General features: G+C 33.5%; 1 protein-coding gene across 5 annotated transcripts in view; it reads left to right on the top strand.

Moving 5' to 3' along the window:
• Positions 1-3,250: 3,250 nt before the first annotated feature.
• Positions 3,251-21,131, top strand: part of LOC107271022 (glutamate receptor ionotropic, NMDA 2B) — a 95,984-nt gene continuing 78,103 nt past the window's right edge. For 2 of the 5 annotated variants that reach the window (XM_025088268.1, XM_025088265.1), the window contains exons 1-3: positions 3,712-4,088; positions 10,246-11,021; positions 20,863-21,041. In XM_025088268.1, the coding sequence (XP_024944036.1) occupies positions 10,709-11,021; positions 20,863-21,041 (492 nt within the window). In that variant the 5' untranslated portion in view covers positions 3,712-4,088; positions 10,246-10,708. Of the gene's footprint in view, positions 3,454-3,711; positions 4,089-10,245; positions 11,022-20,862; positions 21,042-21,131 lie in introns of those variants that run through there. The other 3 variants (XM_025088267.1, XM_025088266.1, XM_015746583.2) reach the window with 3 other exon arrangements.

Here is a 21,131-nt window from a genome sequence, read left to right as displayed (position 1 = left end):
CCCGGTTTGAGGGATCCTATTGCCGTTTGGCGGTGTTCCTCGATGCGTTCCTTCAGGAACGTGGAAGTGGCGAAGATTCATGACGACTCGCCAGGGCAGCTCTCCGAGCTCCCTTCTTCTTAGGTATGGCTGATGTGTCCTTTGCGGGACATGGATACCGACGATACTGAAACGTAACGGGATGGTCCATAGCTACACTCCTTTCGTGGCTGGCACCCTACATAATTCGGAAGTCGTCGGTTGCGGGACGAAGGCACCGGATGTCTATGGTTGTCCTCCGCCATGCTCCTCTGCGTAACTGGTGGTGGTTTCCTTCAAATGGTTCTGAGGCTGTTTGTCCAGTAATATAGATTGGTTATTCAGCAAATTGTAACTCCGTAAGACTCTCGAGACGATGTTTTTTTGTTTTAATTGTGTGATTTTAATTGTATATAGACATCGCATCGCATCGCATCGCATCGCAATCGCATATACATATATAAGTTTATTCTAATTCAGGTACGAAGTGTGTAGCTTACGCAGGCACTCATGCTTATATATCAAACCACTATATTTTTTATACATTGAAAATTACCATTACGCTAATAGATTCATGTCGGCTTTTAATCGGTCCAATTATTTCAATTTCGTAATCAGCTCTCTATAACTTTGCTGCTATAATAGGAGTGCGTGCGTGTATTAAATATGTTTCCTGTGTATTAATTACGCGTGTATAAACTCCTTCGTTGACATTGAAGCAATAATGCGCACATTGCTTTTTATCTTACCTTGCGCCGATTTGGAATTCAAGTGGTACGTTAGTATACATATATTGCCAACTGTAATTTAAAAAAATTTGTTGCCAGTTTGAGCATTTTCAGTCGAATTCTCCATGCCACCGGAGAGGTCAAATGCGTATCCTTGTGTATATCGATTTATGATGAAATGAATGCGCAACTAAAGTTTATTGAATTTTCAAAATTGATCTGTCTGAAAATAGAATAAAAAATGGCTGACGCGAGATTTTACTTTTCACAGATACCAAAGGAAAACTCGATATTTATTGCTTTTTCAGGTGTTTTGCCAGAAAAGTGGCGATGTAGAGCAGAGAGGATTTACATGGATTTTATTCTTTGAGAAATAATTTTCATAGAATGGTATTGGGTTTTTTTTATTTTAAAATTATCATCGTACAGTAAGTAGATGGAAAAAACTTATTTTTATCAGGATGATGAACTTTTACTAGTATATAGGAATTTGCTGTGGACTGATGTAAAATCAACTGGAAATATTAATTAGTGAAAAAGCTCTTCACAACTTATGGTCTATTTAATAAAATCTGAATGAGTACATTAACATAATTAACTTGTTATTTATAGTTTGCAAGGTATTTGCATAGCGATGGTGACACAATCGTTTTCAAGGCGTGTCAATTGTATTCAATTAAGTGGATAACTCAATCAAACCGATCAACGCTTTTAATTAAATCAGTAGCCTTATTTATGAATTACATTATTTACGTTAATTCAGATATAGAATGATCATTCAATATTTAATAAAGCAATGAATGGTTAACTTTGATGTATTCACAAGTATCAGAGAACATAATTGCTTGCAGGGTTTCTCAGAGTAGCTTCTCGAAATTAGAACGTGCGTTTCTCCTACGTAAGAATTCGATTAAAAGTGCTGAAACTGATAAGACATTTTTTTTACGATTTGACAACAATGACTAAAGGGGTTTCTTGGGTCACTGAATTTGAATTTGAAATTAGCCAAGTTCAAAATGACTGACCCAAAATGGAGGGTATCATTCTGTCAAGAAAGTGTAAGTATTGTACATTTTTTGCAAATTGTCAAATCTTTGAGATTTTAGACTTTCGCGGCCAATATTGTCATTAGTACTCATGGTTTCCGGATGGAAGCCGCGTCTGTGTTCAGCTTCGTGCCGACGTTTCGCAAACGTTTCAGTCTGCATCTTCAGGGCTAGGAGGCTCCGATACTAGTTGATCAGCTGATCAATTAAAAACAACTTATGATTGGCTGAAGCACTGACCCGCATGAGCAGTCATAGGCATATTAAGACTTCCTGACAACAGGGAGCTTCAGTATCGGAGCCTCCTAGCCCTGAACATGCAGACTGAAACGTTTGCAAAACGTCGGCACGAAGCTGAACACAGACGCGGCTTCCATCCGGAAACCATGAGTACTAATGACAATATTGGCCGCGAAAGTCTAAAATCTCAAAGATTTGACAATTTGCAAAAAATGTACAATACTTACACTTTCTTGACAGAATGATACCCTCCATTTTGGGTCAGTCATTTTGAACTTGGCTAATTTCAAATTCAAATTCAGTGACCCAAGAAACCCCTTTAGTCATTGTATTGTCAATAACTTCAAGTATTGTACATTTTTTTTTAATTTTTGGTCAACCATTTTTTGTCAGCAATTTTAAATATAGCAAATTTATTTCAAAATCGGATGCAGCACTTGCAAAAACCCCTAACTACCAACTGACTTCCAAATCGGAGCAAGTTACGACAAAAAACGGTGTGCGCGCTAATGCGTCAATGACACACAGGGCACGGTTAGATTCCGCGCAGTATTGCGCCAATGCCAACGAAGGGGTTAAACTACTTTAAGACTTCTTCAAACTAAATGATGTCTTAAAGTCATTTTTCAGACGTCCTTTCTACACTTGTGCTAACAGGGTTATTAATGTGTAAAAAACAAAATTTAAAGTTAGAACTCGTCATTTCTTATTATTATCTGTTATTGCAAATTCTATATTTTATACCATATATGTATAAAAAATTTAAAGAAACGTATCTTTAAATTAGCGTCAGAATTTAATCAATTTTATACAAGCACTTGAACAGTAAAACATGTAAGTCGATCGATATTTTATAAATCACGCAAAGATGAATCGATACATGCGTTTCTCGATCACTAAAATAAAAAATGAGAATTGAATCCATTGTTGAAATATGTAATCCTTAACATCCGTTATTCAGATTCCCAGATTATTGGGATTTTGTGAAATCGCTCTTGACGCGAGGTATTCGATTCGAAAAGGATGCGACTGCTTTAACAGGATTTACCATCCACATGGGGGTTACGCATGCCAGCGAAGTCTTTGGCTGGATGTCTGGATAGACAGTTGCTATGGAAACGGGCCATGCGCAAAAGGGTTCGTTTGGCAGTATCTCGACAGGGGTGGTTTTTCGTGTTGGCCACCCGGGATCAAGCAGCTGGGCGGTGTCAGCTTCCCTTTGTTAGTTTCCCTATTTCGCAGTGAACGCTTCTCGAAAATCTTTGAAAATTTTATTAAATACGTAATACACGTCGGGAGCGTATCCAGTGAGTGTTTTTTGGAGCTTCAGGGATGCTGTCGCGCGTGTCTTCGTTTTGCGCTCGGCTACCCCTGCGCCACCGTCCGAATCACCGTGAACAAGTGAAAGTGCTATGTTTTTGGTGCAGTAAATTTACTAAAAATCAGTCGATTCAATAATAAATCTTTTTCATTAATTCTGACATATTTGCTTAATAAATCACACCAGATTATCGCGCTGCCGTCTTTGTTCTGCTTGGAACTATAGAGAATTAAAGTATCGTTCTTTAATGTTTTTCTTTTCAAGGGTTAAAATTCTGTCTGTCAACTAGAACATTTAATAACCGATATATTTATTCATAACATCGTGTATAATATCTTTTGAATATCAGTGCACGTGCTATAAATCGTTAATATCATTCCAAAACTGGAATGATAATTAAATGGAGTAAAATTTGGACTAAAATTTCGGTTAGGTTGTTACTTTCTAAAAATCCTCAGTACTTAACTATTCAATGATCTAATGTCACTCGAAAAATGAGAAAATATTTACTTCTTTCATTGTGTCATAACTTTAAACAAGACGTGCACTGTATTTATCTGTGTCGTAATTGATACTACTTTTAAAGAGAATAATGTAACTATGAAATATGTGAAATGTCGTAATAATGTAACTATATTCGTCGAATCATTCTAAATGAAATCATCTACAGGTTAATATAACTATGCAACGTGTTGATTATGAAAAGCAATACCAGCAGGAGAGAACAACAAAAGAGTACAGAAGATGTGAAGTTGTAGCAAATAGTTGAGCAACCGATAAAATTCTTGAAAGTTCCATTCAGCTTCTAGCAATATATTTCAAAATTCATAATGAATAAAAATCAATAAGCAGCCATAAAATAACGCAATGAAATAGGGGCAAGAATCGGATAAACAAAAAATACGCTTAACGTAGTTGATTCGTTTGTTGGCTTTGTTTTTGTTAAATGGACCTTTTGTTTACATAACCATAGTGGGTATGTGGCGCCCCGACGTGTTGTCTTGTCGAAACATCCCCACGGCTCTGAGGATAGCTTTATACGGGGTGTGGCAAAAGTTATTGCCCTTTCGTCCAATACTTTTGTACTTCGTTTCGTTCATTTACTTTTTTCTCGTCGACCATCCCTTGTTCGCGCTTTGTTTTATTCTCATTTCAAGTCCCATTCATCTTGACCCCAACTTTCACTAAGCTACAAGCACGCTTTTCCTTTATATTTGTGTTTTACCGAGTGTTGTATATGCGTTTTTTTTATCGTATTATTTTCCGTACGGATCTTTAAGCTAAAGCTCACGTATGATATTACACAGTACGATCCTTAACATTACGTCTTTGGCATGCTGCTCGTATATTTTAATAATCTATCATAAGTTCTAGAACATGAAATTATTTTTAAACAAAAATTTCTTAGGACATGAAAGTTACATGGGACTGGTTATTTGCCTTCTTCTTAATGCTTCTAGAGTCCTCATTCGACATCAGACTCCTTTTTGAAAGGCAAGTGTCCTAGGTTAGACACAGGAATTCATTTTTTGTACAAGTTACAGGTATCTGATTAATATGAATTGTGTAACGTCTGTCATGAGCAGTCAGGATAATTATTTGAAATTACGTATTCGACTTCTTAAATCAACATTTCCTTCAATGAAACATTGAAGTCGGTATTTAAATTGTGATTCAGACGATTTATTCACGTAGTTTCGGTTACAACTTCCGTTAGGTCTACTACAAGTCTAATTTAATATTCTAATAGTTTTCTTGCATGAAATCTAAGAATACTGTGATCATTGGCCATATCAAGGGTAGAGGGAGCAGTAAATGACGTAATGCAATCTATAATTTCTATTTTGCACAGATATATTTTAGTAGTCACTCATCGTCATTTAATGTCATGTATGTGCCTCTAGCTTAAAGCAAATATTTCTATTAAATCAGTAAACAGAGACATGATTGACCGCTGGAATTGCACGTGAGAAACTAATTGAAAATGGATATTTTCTGTGCCTAGAATAAATAAACACGATTATATAATAAATAGCTCTAAACACGAATCATTTATTCTAACAGAATTAATTTAAAATGACATTATGAGTCAAAAATAAATTAATGAATCATTCTTGTTTTTTGTTTTATTATCTCGTGATTATTTTACAATTTTAAACTACCATTTTCTGAATTTGTCTTTCACTTTGACGTTAGTTGTTAATCGTTAACGCAATGATGTGTTACTAAATTTTAACGAACAAGTTGAATTTTGTCCTGCGCATTTTTTACAATATTTATTATTTTTAATGTTATTTACTATCTACATTTTCTACCTAAATTTTCATAATTGATTCTTGATAGAGCATTCGTTATAATTACAATCAATGCCATAAGTCTTCGTAAATCATGAATTTAGTGAGAAGTACACCATATTTATTTACGTAAATGAATATTTCCTTCGCTTTACTTTATGATTTGAAAAACATATCGTAACTAATTGAAATATACTATGCGTCTTTTAGGAGGCTCTAAGTTTTTTTCAAGGTAACGCACCATGTGATTATCCAGATCCTGTGTTGCTTTCAGAGACTCTTAAACCGTCCAATTAACCACCCCAGGGGTACTTCGATCAAAAGTGATAATAGGGAATTCTTTCAGCGCCGTTATTCATAAATTCTAGAAAAGTTTATTAGTGATCTTTATTATATGCATAGAGGGATTTCTAATTGGGTTGGATAATGCTCTATTACGTTCAAGCGCCTTTCATTCCTAATGCAGTAATTTCATCAACTGAACACCACCTATTAAACGAAGTTACTGCTAAATTTTTTTTTATGAGGGAGAAAATTGATATTTATTGAATTAGTTATACGGATACCAATGACACTGAATTGTCAATATAACGATGAATCCTTCAATTCTGCCAAAAACACTTTTATTTTAAATTTATGAAATCTGCAATATTGCATCAATAGGCATATCAAAATGAATATGAATTTGATCATAACATAGCTATTATCCAGTAGTGGGATTTGACACATGACTACATTTAATATTTGAATTCAAATAGGGTAAAACTACGTATATCTTACATAAAGACACATTTAACACAATTCAAACAATACGTTGCATGTCATATACAAAAGAATGTGTTCTTTTATTTTTATCTTCAGATTGAGAGGTTGAACTATATAATTTCGTACATTTGTGTACCTATACATCATATGGAAGATATTGATATAGTAATAGCACAGTTAGGAAATTTGTAGGCTTACCTTGTCGTAGCGTCAGCCTTTCAGTTCGAAAACTTTTTCATTTCTTTGATTATTATATTTACATGTTTCACATTTCAGTTAACAATTACACAAATACTTGTAACAATTGAAGTTAAACTCATGATAAGAGTAACTGATCAAGCAGTTTGTTAAATATTATCTATGAAATGAAAACGTGTAAAATTGCAAACGCAAGCTAAATCATTTTTAATTTGTAAATTTATAAAACATTCGTGGTTCATGAAGCGTAAAGTTGAGGTTTTGCTTATATGATTAAATTTGAATAGACGTTCTAATAGATTTATAGCCACATGTAGGGTGCGTTCAACATAGGCGCTTATACGCTTGCAGCGCTCACGTTTATGGGCAGTTATGTAGTGGGTTCGAGTTGGACTTGGCGCTTTAACGAGCTCACGCTATGACCGTTCGAATTGGCGTGAGTTAGCGTTATAAGCATCAATATGGAACGCTTTTAGTTTCGCTTGCCATAACTACTGTATTATACATATACTTTAATTGGTCATTTTATAAATTCACAGAGAATATTTTTCGTGATATCTTATCCATTTTTTTTTATAAAACGAATTTTTTACTATGTTAGCTGTATACATATACATATGTTACGCGCTATTCGACTTGAAGGAATAGCGCACTTTGACGCTCAAGTTTTTGTTGCCCTATCTTGTTGGCGAAAGCGTCTGTTAGCACAAGATGGAAGTGATTATGACATTTTTTACTTACATTCTTACATACTTACATTCTGATTGAATTCTTTAATGGAAATATTTTCTTACTGCGTAATATGTGCTTTAGTACTTTTACACAAGACGTTGTATATCTTTTCCCACATTAGATGAATTGATTTCAAGGAAAACTGCCAATACTTGAAACAAATTCACATTGTTTCATGTAAAATAATGTGAGAAATTAAAACATATACGAAAATATTTTCGAAAACTATATTAATGTTTCTTTTATGGAAGGGTGATAAATTTAATTTGAGCTCCATCCCGGTTCGTTACTAAGAAACTAAATGTGCACCCTGCTGAAACTCGTAGAGATAACTCTAAGATTTCGTAATCCTCAGTCTGCTATAGCCGCAGGCTTATATGCGTTGTTATGGGTAGATGGGACAGTAGAATGAGGAAGATATCTCCAATAATGTTGTATTCGGACATTTTACTTAAGACAATTGCCGAGTCTCGCTTCGATCAATCAGATTATGTTGTATTTCACCTGATATTCCATTTTATTCATTTTTTCCTTTTTTTTCTTTTTTTTTTTTTTTTTTTTTTTTTTTTTTTTTTTTTTTTTGTTCTTACTTTGTGCCTAATGCAACGAGGAAAAGCTAGCACGAAACAGTGAGACATCTTTAAAGTGATTACCGGTCATCGGATATTTTCAGAATTACATCTTCGGTTCTCTCGGTTCTCACGGTTGATCATATTCACCTATTGTCTCTTTAGTGGAGAAAGAATTAATTTCATATGAAACGTTGTAGGATGTTTTTATTGAAAACTTTTTATTCGTCGTGCTGAACAAAAACACAATGGTTTTTCAATACTATTGAAAGCATAATCAAAATCTAATACGGAACTTTGTAATAAATTTCACTTTTTTCAAGTTCATTAACTTATACAATTGTAAATCCACAAATACACTTGATTGAGCAAGAGAGGTATTTTGAGACATTTTGGATTTCTGAGATAAGGATATTTTAAATCTTGTCTTGATGAGATCTGAGTAATATGTCTGACAGCCAACAAGCCGCGATAATTCGCTTACGTAGATATTACAAAATAGAACTTATTTGTGGAGTTACAAACATGTTACTTAGAGCAACTGCATATAAGTAATCTGTCAATATTATTATAGAATTTCTGTACACAATCAATAATTTTATTCATATTAGGGTCTATACTGTTAAATTCTATAGCTGTACCTACATACAATATCCATCTACAGCTGAATTTAGTTAAAAACCCTGTTTCAATAGGAATTGTTGTCAACGTATCTTAGACGTTTACGTCCATAGAAAAACCTATCAATCTAAAATAAAACGCTTGTTAAATTATAATAAAGCAACGTTTGATGCCATGTTAAGTTTAAAATTTTGTTTGTCTAAATTCGTTTGATTCACGTTTGGCCATACAACTGGTTCATGTCATGTCTTCTTTGGATAAACGCATCCTTTAAGTCTAACAAGCTCCAGTACAAAAGAAAATTCGTCTTTCATCTAAGATCCTTTCAAGAAAGGTACTTCCGACTCGCTCTTCGTTAATCGATCTTTCAGTAGTACTGTCTGCTTCCGTCTTCATCAGCATATACATATATGTATACATATATATATTTTTTCAACCAATGGTATAAAAGTGACAAAAATCACAGATGTATTGAGGATTATATCCACATAGGATTATATCCATCTCTTGTCAAAATCCTGTGGACAAAAGAGGAAACAATGTTCCAAACGGAAGAGCGTGGATTCAAATTGTTTGGTATTGTGAATGTTATTTGACACCGTTCGGCATGAAAGGTGCACCAATATTGGCATGTCTTTCGTTTTGTCTTAATCATCGTTTCCTATTCCAAGTGAGCATGGCGTCAAATTACCTTCATTTTCCCATTACACTCTTCTTCTTATCTGGGGCGGAACAATTTAAGAGATCCGTGGTTAATAGCACTAGGGTTTCGGTGTCAGCCAACCTGAACCGTGTTCACCGATATTCAAGTAATTGTTTCTGAACAAAAATATACTCACGTGGAATAAATATGCAAAATTAACAAGTTCATACTTTTCAAAAAAACTCTCAAAGTTTTAACAACAATGAACAAAAAATGTATGAAGTCGAATAAGTAATCATGTTAGTATGGAATAAGATTTTTATATCATTCATTGAATGTTTCAAAATAATTTTATTGAAAACTTGTTAGTTTAAAACTAAGCAAGTATCCTAATAGAAAAAAATTAGAATAATGGTATTTTTTTACTGATTCATGAAGAAATTTATTCTCTTGAAACATGATACTAGTGCGTTAATAATATTGAAACCATTTTCGTATTCATTTCAGTTATTTAAGCATTAGACTTGCGTGTCTGAAGACTGCCAACTCCCTGCTCTCGATATACCAGGTTATATAATATTCCCCTACCGTAGGCTAATCACTTAGACGGGAGCATTCTGTTTTATTAAGGGATTCAACGAACGTTCCTGTATCTTTAGCTATTAAGATGGAGGCTTCTTGGCATCTTAATGTTTGTTGAAAAATGGATATAAGCACGGATATTGTAGAATTTATAAATGCAGGGTAAAGTTAGTGGTTGTTTGTAAAAATGAACACTGTTCTTAATAATCACTCCTAATAAGAAATCGAAAAGAAATTACACAAATCAATTGGAACTCTGCATTGTTCTAGTTAAGTCTTTATTATCGACCCGCTCAAAGGTATGACGTAGGGCTTTAGATTATTGTGCAATTTTAACTATGACGATAGTAGTTATCGTAGATTTTCTTATTGCGGTTAGATCACCAAAATTGAATTAGTATTAAGTATTGTTCCTCCGTTTCACGCAAAAACTAATAGTAGTCTCCCAAACTAATTACGTTCAAAATAAAATTCTAACCCGATTTTAGAATGTTTCTAACACTCAATGGCTTTGAGCGAGAAGAGGGAAGATGAGAAATAATAATTATCAATAAAGTGATGTTCTATGTAGCAATCGATGTTAAAAGACATAAATATACAAGTGATCATCATGACAGTGATATGAGACAAACTAAATAACACATGTAAATAAATATTCAAATAATAATTCGTCAAAAGACAAGACAGATAATCGTAGACAAGAACTTTAATCGGGTCTAGGTTGGCAACAAGGTTCCGCAAGTTCGAGAACTTGTATTGCGTCACAAGTATTTCCAAGTGGGAAGGCATGTGGGAGATGAAATTAAGTTATTTAACGATCATTTTAAGTGCTCTACGAAGAGGATGGAACACAAGCATACCAATTGACAGGATGTAAGAGATTCAGAGTATCAAGGCCTCTCGAAGATCAAATTCAGAATATTTCTTGTGACAAAGTGCCCTATATATAAAATGCAATTCCCACGAAGTTTTCTTCTGATCCTCGGAATGTTGATAATTTCGTACGCGAACGGATGGACACCGTCAAATAAGGGATTCTACTCCGAGAATCCACGGAGCAATTCATCCCTGCCAAAGTTGACAATCGGCCTGATAGTGCCTCACACAAATTTTTTGGCACGAGAGTACAGCAAAGCCATTAGCAAAGCTGTAACCGGTCTTCACCGAGGAAGAGGTTCACCGAAATTCTCTTTTTTGGAAAAATACCAGTTCAATCAGTCACACATAAAAAATGTAATGATGGAATTGACTCCAAGTCCGACAGGTAAATATATTTTACGACTGATAAACAATTTGTTTTTCCCAAATCTTTTTATCGTAGAAACTGCGAAGGTACCATTAGAAATTATGGCATCTATCTTCTTGTGAATGAAACTCATTTGATTGAATCAAAATTTGAAACTCAAAATGACAACCGATAAGATACTCGTGGATGAAATGTTGGTGATAAAAAAAAAGAGATGAAAATGAATACATATGTCTCCAACAAAATATAAATTGTTTAATGTGAAATGACCAAATGTTGAACGTGTATAAAAGTTTTATAAAAATAGTTTTCATATTTGGGTTCAATATAAAATGAAATCAATCACATTTTCTTGAGAGCAGAGCTCAGGTGTGATGATTCTGTACTTTGCATGGACTTCGAAAGTGGCTCATTATAATGTGTATTTCGAGATCTAGTCCGATGTCGACATGCACGCCGGGATTATACTTGATTCGTACGGTAGGAACTTTTCACGTACTTATCACATACTTCATTGACGTGATATGAATTTTGAACGCAGCTTGCGATAGAAACTTTGCACGTACTTCTCGCATACTTGACTATAAAGCGAAATGCATTTTTCATTCACTTTTCGCATATTTGATTGTTAATACAAAATTTACATGCAACATGAATTGTAACACAAAGTTCTTTTGTATTTCATATACGAAATACATTTTTCGTGGTACATAATCTACTTATGTATAGAATATTGAAGTTTGTGCAGTCCAGGGAGTCGGATTCAACGTCTTCGTCGCCCTAGACCTCCAGACCGAGAAAGTCACCTACGCACACGAGACGCGATATTTGAACGTAACTTGTAACTCAAACTTTTTACGTACCTTTCATGTAATTAATTTGTGATACTTCGGTTCTTATAATATTGTTTATTATCTATGTAGTGATATATAGAGAGGTAAATATTCAAGAGATAAAAATGAGTTACAAGCCAAAGATATGTATTTAAAAGTTCATGAATCGTCAATACATGAATGATATTCGTCCACCGACTTCTCAGTATGCCAATCAAGAACTGACTACCTCTTCTTCAAAACATCATATTTCTAGTCCTTTTGTTCTCACTCCTACAGCCCTCCTTAAAACTCTATTGTTTCTCCACGCACCCAACTTGAGCTTTGGCAATGAAGAATCTGACCTGTCAACCTCCGCGTAGGTGTCGTACTAGTAGTCCGTTCTTATAGTAGCTGGAATTTTCAACTGTTTATACTATGTAAGTATTCAGCTATGCATTTTATTTATATCAATAATAAAAATTTCCATTGGATACGAATCTTGGACAGTAATCCAAATAGAAAATGAACTTCGGAAGCTTGGGGCTTCGTTGAACGGAAAATAACATCTCCTTGTTAGGTAAATATAATAAACGATATTCCGACGGTTTATGTAAAGTAAGTTACATGAGCGTTGCACTATAATGGATTAATTGATTTCGCGAATTAAACTTTTATTTCTAATTAAATTTAAAATCGTATAAGAATTCACAAGTATGTTGTTTTAGTTGTTAATATGAGGCGGCGATTATTGAGGTTATAAGTTTGACATGATGCAAATTGATATACGTCCCTTGTGTATGCCCATTTATTTATTTACAGATTAGTTTATTATGATCGAAATAACAATTTCAATCACAAAGCTTCGAGTACATCAGTTAAATGCTTATTTGACTGATGACAGACTCTAAGAGTACTTCTATGTAATTGACGACTCCGAAAGACAGAGGTTAGGATTTTAGTTTTATATATAACGTCGAAAATGTTATTATTTTTATGATTACCATATTTCCGAAGTCGGCCCTAATTTTCTCTATTTTTCTCAATTTATAAAAGCTTTATATTTATATTATTTATTAGGTAACATATGTTTTGACGATAGTGCTGTTTGAATATCCCACTACTGTGAGAACCAGCAACTAATACGACACCTACGATGAGCTTTACATGTTAGGTTCCCCATTGTCACTCGGCCATTTTGGACGTCAGCTCATCCTGTAACCTATTCTATACTATCGCATATCTTAACACTTAAAACTTTACATTTGCCTTCCAGCCTACATAAAGTTGTCAACCATATTGTCCAAACACATGCGCAAATATTTCTTCTAACAGGCTAAATGGTTAAAGCAAATTAAACTTAATACTTGTATACTATGAATCTTCCTGATATTGCATACTGGTACTGAATCTTTGTTATTCGCAGTTCACAGTTTGCTATAATTCACAGAGTGATTGCTAATCACAGTGAGACATTGAAATCAGAAAAAATGAAGATTAGGGAATCTTTCTCTTTTCACTTAAAAGTATTTGCTCAAGAGGTGGTACCATCTATGTCGATCCATCTTTGTTAACGTTTCTTCCAAGTAACTTTTGAGAAGCTTATCTTAATAGCGAAATCTGAAAATTACGTGAAAGCAGGTTTGAAACTCGAGTTCGACGTCCTCGTCCACTTAGATATCAAGACACTTTTTCTTGCCCACTTGGAATCCCAGCACTCATGTCGTCATCAGTCTGGATCTCCAAAACCATATTTTAATAAGCGAACCCCAAAGTAGACACGTGAAAAGTGTAGGATCGGCTTAGTGGTAGTAGTAGACAAAATACTGATGAGACCCTGATACGTGATGTACTTTTGTTTTTACACGGCAAATTATAAGGAACTGCGTTCATATACTTGTGAGTGTTAAATTAAACTCAAGACATCGACAAGAAACGTATGGAATAATTAAATAAAACTATTGTACAAATATAATGAAAAAGCTACATTCATAATAACATCGTCGAATATTATATAAACATGTTCTGTCAACATGAATAGAATTTATATTAACTATTACTTGATATCGAAATAATATCGAACTGTAATACCAATCTGTATAAAATTTTATATCTACTCAGGTAACAATATTACTATGTACTTTCGTTAATTCGTTAATGGTTACGCTAGTTAGTTATAGAACCACTCACATTATCGAAGGGTCCCTAGTGGATTATGTACTTTAATCAAGTTTATCCAAACATGCTCAGTTTGTACTGGTAATATCGTGCGCTGGTATTCCTGAGATGTTTTCAGAATACCGCCAATAAACAAGATAATCAGTAATAGGATGTTGATACTGATGAAGAAAATTGAAACGCTAAAGTTCCATATTCTTGGTTATTCGTAGAAGGGCTATGGTAATTGCAATCTTCGATTTGTCTTCCACACTTCTTTCTGATTTCTTGTAACCTCAAATATCAATTCTTTTTCCTTCCTAACTTTTCGTTACGACATTTCTTAAGTCTCCTCACAAAACGTACGAATGGCGAAGTGATACGATCATTAATTCAATTTTCGGAATTCGTCTCTCGACCTTGCTTAGCTTCTCGACGCATTGCCGTTCCCATCAGAATAACCCGAAAAAATTATTTCTTTGACGGTTTCCTTCCAGTGATGAACGAGCAGACTAAAATTAACATTTGAATAGCCCGCAACATTTTCGGCCTATTGAGAAATCTTTTCAATTTTTTAGACTTGATAGGGCGTATCTGTACGTATATGCGTGCGTGTCCATGTCCGATTACTGAATATTCACATACGTCGTGAATTACTCGCAATTAATTGGCTGCCAATATGTGAAATACATGTTCTCCATATTTCGAACTATTCACTGAATAATTTTGGGAAAAACGAATAGAGTCTTTCACGTCCACACTACTAACATTTGTAATCTATTTTTATGAATTACGAATGAACTCTTGCATTTTCCATTATTTCTGTTCAGTATAAATTACTGTGTTCACGGTAAGTGCTCTAATTTTTCTGATTCAAGATCGAGTAAAACTTCTTCTTCTTAAATCTGTTGGCTTAGAGTAACATTTCAGGGAGGGTCTTCGATTTCAAATCCAATTAAAATGTATATTAATTTCAGGCTTTTTAAGTTTACCAAGCATTTGGTAGAAATAAAAAAGTATGAGCAGACCAGCATCTCAAAATAAGGGTTCATATCTGGATGTAAAAAATATTTTAAAAAAGCAAAAAAGTTTATTTCTCCATTCAATGTTTGTTTGTTGAAGACTAAAACTAAATATTTATCTCATTTTAAACATTTTGGAAGTGAAAAGTTATCGTTTGTCCTTGCCGTTAAACCATTTAATACTTTTCAATTTTCGACATCTTCGTTTATTCAAATAAATATACTTTTGAAGCGAAGGGGTCCATAATATTTTATCTGACCCGTTAATATCTTCTTTTTACAACGGCATTGGAATTTTCGACTTTTATCAATTACAATAGAAATGGTGGCTTTTTTCAAAATGTTTTTTTCACGATTCCTCCGACACTTCGATGGCTTTACATGGATTTTCCATCACTTTAAATGCATACCATTGCAATTAAATATACACCTATCTCTTCGTTATTATCTAATAAACAAATTGATGACCTTAAAAACCTTTTTACTACAAGATAAATCGAACGGGAACGGTCGAAAGGTCGTGGAATACAGCATCGTCCCGGTATACAGCTCCCGTGTTTTCCAAATAGAGGTATACAGTTCTAGAGTTACATAAATATTTCATGCGCTTAATGTAGACGTCTTATTTAATCCATCCATTACTCATAGTTGTAATCAATATTCGCCTAATATTTCTCTGTAGCTCTGTGGTATAAGCTATGTCAGGTACATGTATAGCAGAATATCCACCGCTTTAGGTCTTCCTATTATTACCTAACAGCAAATTACGAGCAGTATGTGCACTTAGTTAATATTGTATGATTTAAAGTATTTCTATTCAATAGCAATTTTAACTTGTCCAAATTATGACACTCCGAGTGCAAATATAACATAATTTTAACAATGTAACAATTCTAACAACTAAAATATATTTATTAATAAATATACGCAATGCTTCCGCATCAAATTAAACTATCCGACATAAAAAGTCAGTATACTGAATCTACGTAACAGTTTAAATAACTTTTTTAAATTCATTTCCCAGATTATGATCGCATTAGAACTATAATAAAGAAGTGTTTTGCGGACACATGTCATTAAAATTTTCACAATTTAACTGAGTCATTGCACATTAAACGAAAAGGAATTCAAGAAAAAGGAGAGAAAGAAACTTCAGTTCAAATTATCTTCGTTATACATATAAATATAATGTAGAATCGTCTGCTTTGTTATAGATATTTTCATATTTGGAACAATAAGACATTTTATTGTCATCTAAACTAGAGCTTTTTTATTATCAAGAATATAACAAAAAAATTATTACTATGGTATTTTCAAGTCTTGTTCTTTCTTACTTTATTTTATACAATAATTTATTATGGCCGTGAAACCGATTAATGAGTTCTAAATCAAGTTTGTATTGCGGAAAAGAAAGAAAATTGTACAAAGAGTCCTGTAACAGATATTACAACAGGGAAGGTTATATTTCTGCAGAAAAAAGTAAATAAAAAATGTAAAACAAATATTTTTCGTACGAGGTTTCCTGTTAAGCAAAAATTATTTTGAATATTCGTTGGGCATACGTGCACTTATTATCTGTTTTTACTTACCAGATTTCGCTATAGATTATTACCTCTGTTTGTATCTGGATTCTATTCAGTAGTCGAGGTTATACAATAAAAGCCAAAGCCTTCGAGACCCGAGATACTCCAGAAAGCGTACATAGCCATTTATTATGAAGACAACAGTTGTGCAATACAAAGGATAACAATTCCAACAAATTATAAGCTATTCAAATAAAATTCTTAAAATGTGAACGTCTTCTTTAACTGCATATCTTCAATTGCTGAATGGTATATAAACACAAATATTGTAGAAATAATGATCGTTCGAAATGAGGTTCCAGCATGTAATAAAATGCCTTTATAATATTGAATAGACACTATACTCTTGTCAGAAAAAGAATTGCTTCTGAAACAAATGGACAGGTTTCATAAGTCGAAAATTTGTTGAATTTTTTCGACAAGATTCCGACAATAATTCGAAATTTATTGTTGGAATAACGTTGCTTTATACATAAGATGGTTAAAACAAGTGGCCAAAAGGCCGATTAGAATTAACTGATCAGCCTCCTTTACTTTTGTGAAAGTACGGTAATGCGACATTTTCTCTGAAGAATAAGAAGACGAAAAAACCTAGCTGAGTCAAAAGATGGCTCTGAGAATCCCACCACTTCCAACCTTCATTTTCCGGACCCTCGGAAATAGGCTTTCATTTATCTGACAATCTACTGGGCTATTTCTGGTCCTTCTGATTAAAACCTGTCAGGCCTTTCGAATTGTTCTTTTCAATCGTACGCTTTTGAATCGTGGGCTACAAGCGATGATAATAAAAGCCTTAGATAGCAAAATGTTGTATAAAGATCCTACGTTACATACACACCTGAAAAGATAATTATATCACAGCAGTGTGTGAAGCGTTGCAGTAATGAACCTATACTTATGATATTATTATTATTAGTATCTTTATATTGGCGCAATTACCGACCCTTTTTAGTATAGCTGATATTTGAAGCAATAATACTGAAAATTTATTACACAATAGGCAAGATATTTTTCTTGTGTTGTATTATCGATTCACGAGTATCATATTTTACCTAGAGAAAAGTTACAATCTAAAATATATTTTGCGAGTGATTTGTTAAAATTAATATATTTTTGTTAATAGTAACAGCCAAGAAATGGATGTTTTAATACTCAGTTACCAGAAGAAAATTGCAAAAAAATGAATATAATAACTGAAACAATCAAGATTAAATACAATTCATTAGAGAAAAATAAGCATTGCAATTTTAAAAGATTAAAAATTGAAATACAAAAATTAAAAAAAATATCATTCATACATTCATTCACACACGTATAACAAATTACAAAAATTTTACAGTTACGTCTGCTCAGCAATAATCTCGTTAGCAATAAAGGAATAGTAAACAAAATAATTATCGCTTGTTAAGTTTAGTGTAATGCAATCATGGATCCAAATCATACCTCGCACTCTCTTACATTGGTCTTCCGTGTGAAAAATCGTTATTTCTTCGTGGAAAATCCGGATGCCTTGTTTCGTTAGTAAGCGCAGAATTTGGGAGCAACGTGGTCCAGAAGTAACTGATACAGATACACACAGGAGTCTTTTTAGGCACATATAATGCTGCCGTAATGATGACGTTGTATGAATTTCGAAATGATGAAGGTGAAAAGTATCACATTAAAGCCGTTGTTTTCTGCATCGATATTTCGCAATTTTGCAGTTCTCCTTTAAAAGCATCTTGACTATTGTACGCTCAACGAGTGAAAGGGGCGAGTGAGAGCTATGACGAGATGATATAGCGCTAGCGATTTAAAACAGAAAGGCGTATTTGGTAAAGCTAATGCAGTAGATATTGAATATAATAACTAATGAGAAGTAATGCAAATACTGTCGGTATACAGGACAGACGCGATCGGTATACCAGTTTTCTTATAATGGACAGATTATAGTGACAAAATTCAAATATTCAATTTCGTCTTTGTATATTGCTAGCATTTAACTTATTTGAAAGTTCTTATTAGTTCTTATTATAAATTTCCATTAAAAAAGTAGCACTCGATTAAATAAGATTTTTTATTGATTTTCATCTAGAAGATTAAAATTCTTAACTAGGTTATACCATTTCTTATGTGAAAAATATCTAAAGTGTGCTCTCTTTGCTCAGACTCTCTTTTTCTTTCGTTTAAGACAGAATAGTTAGACGAGCCCTAATTCAAGAACCAACAACACGTACCTTTACTCTTTTCACTGTCTTGTATCAATAGTCAATATACTCAATTTTTACGTTGAAATGTCCTGAGTTTATTCTTATTAAAATACCTGCTGTCTTTATTAGTAGCATTAGAAGTTCATCAGCACGTTCGCCGAAATCTTTCCGATTTACAGCACAGAACGTCGTGAACATTGGCATTGTACAAAAATTCAATAATTTATGTTACCTAGGTATTTATTAGTGTCCTTATGTAAGAATACATTTTCTAACTGAATACGTAAGACTCTTGTAAAATTCAATCAGTTCATAGCTTCAAAATGGTACCATCAAATAATTTTGTCGTTGATAAAGTAAAAATATGTTTTCTAATTTGTAATTTCATTTATAACTTTTACATTCAAAGTAATATAATCCAGACAAAACAGAGTTATGATTATATTTTAGCAATTATAATATTTCATACTTAAGAATTGACCAGTTATGTACGTCAGCTATTTATGATATTACATTACCGACTGTAAACTTGTAATGTTGTCGATATGTAAATGACATCTGGTTTTTGCTGAGAAAAAGAATACTTGTATGTACATAGTCTTTGATTAGAACTTTAAATGTTTCATAAAGTACCTAAACGAGCAACGATTATTTTTTAGTTTTTATAAAGAACTACAACTATTACGTGTCCACGCATATTTACACTATTTTTTAAATATCAAATTTTTCGTAAAACTTTGTATTTTACTATTTCAGAAATATGTCGAGAAATTTCAAATGTGAAATTTGAATTTTCAATTTCCAAATATAACGGGAAGCTCTATAACCCCATTTCACAATTGAAATTCCAATATACCAACGTGCATATATGTATCCGGTATCTAACTGGAATGTATGGATATATATCATGTCCACGCCACTGCGTTTGGATTCTGATTAGCTTTATCATTAACTCACATAGGAACTATAATGTACTTGATTAGTAAAAATCGATCTGCATATAGTTTAGTGAAGTTCTACGTTTATCTACTTATGAAAATATTTGATGTCTGGTTATGCCGTCTTGTCTGAAATAATCTTTTAAAAATATTAAATATTTTAAAAAATTAAGTTGGTTTGTTTGAACAATTCGAAAAAGCACGTCCCTGAACATATATAGGTCACAACATTCCTAGTAAGGTACTAAAATGTAGGTCAGCAGCTAGCTGCAACCTCGATACCGTAATCGTCCCACCCTCGGTATATATGCCGTTATTTTGCGGATGCAAATGGCGTATTTTACTATAGTCAAGTTAATATCAGGAACTGTAGGTTCCTAAATGAAATATTGCCCATAAACCGATTTAAACTTTCGTATATGTAGCAGATTGTGTGGAATCCAAATAGTTAAGTGCTAGTTTTTGCGTAAATACGAATATATTTGTTGATTTCTAAAATTTATTCCAGATTTACTCTGTGTTAGAGCTAGAATAACAATCTATTTACTTCAAACGTGATATGTTGAAGCACTAACACTCTTTTAGTATTTTCATTTAAATAATTTGTTTTGTATTTATATAAATTGATAGTCGGATAGTCTCCAATGAATTACGTCTGCTGTAAAAAGACAGGACTTCGGTTTTTTTTTTTTTTTGAAGAAATAGCTTTTTTTCAGGAACAAGAATGCGTTGGAATGCTGATACTATTTTCGATAGCTCACTAAAATAGGTTCACGACGTATATGGTATTGGGAGGGTTGACGGAAATAGGTGATAAATAAAATAAATGGACGTATAGGTCGGAGCCAAAGGGACAAACTGGAAACTAGTAACTGGAAACCTAGTATGGCTATCGGCAATCGAATCCATTCCTGTATGAAATTGGTGTCCGGTGGTCGACAAAGCTGCAATGCTTCAATGTATTGTTAAATTGAGAAACAAATTTGATGTCTATATATATATATATATCTTTAGTAAAAGAGAGCAGTATAAGTGTGTATTTCTATAGATATGTTTGCTGTTTTCCGATTCGAGTTTAATAGTGGAGAAATGAAGTGAAACTATACACAAAATTTAAAAAACCCGATTGAAACGTTACATGTTTGCATTTTTTTGCAGCTATACTGAACTCCCTATGCACGAAGTTTCTCTCGGTCAACGTTTCGGCAATCTTATACCTCATGAACTATGAGCAGTACGGCCGCAGCACAGCAAGTACGCAGTATTTCCTCCAGCTCGCCGGGTACCTTGGAATCCCTGTGATAGCGTGGAATGCTGACAATTCTGGTCTCGAGAGGGTGAGTATCCTTTCGTAAGTGGCGTGAGCCAGGCCCTTTTGAACCCAACAATGGAATTTTCTCCGCTTTTTGTCGACCATGATTGAATTC

This window comes from Cephus cinctus, unplaced genomic scaffold (assembly GCF_000341935.2).
Source record: "Cephus cinctus unplaced genomic scaffold, Ccin1 Ccin1_scaffold0864, whole genome shotgun sequence".
NCBI classification, from domain to species: Eukaryota; Metazoa; Arthropoda; class Insecta; order Hymenoptera; family Cephidae; genus Cephus; species Cephus cinctus.
Note: the sequence above shows the minus strand (reverse complement) of the source record. Positions and strands in the feature narration are given on the sequence as shown.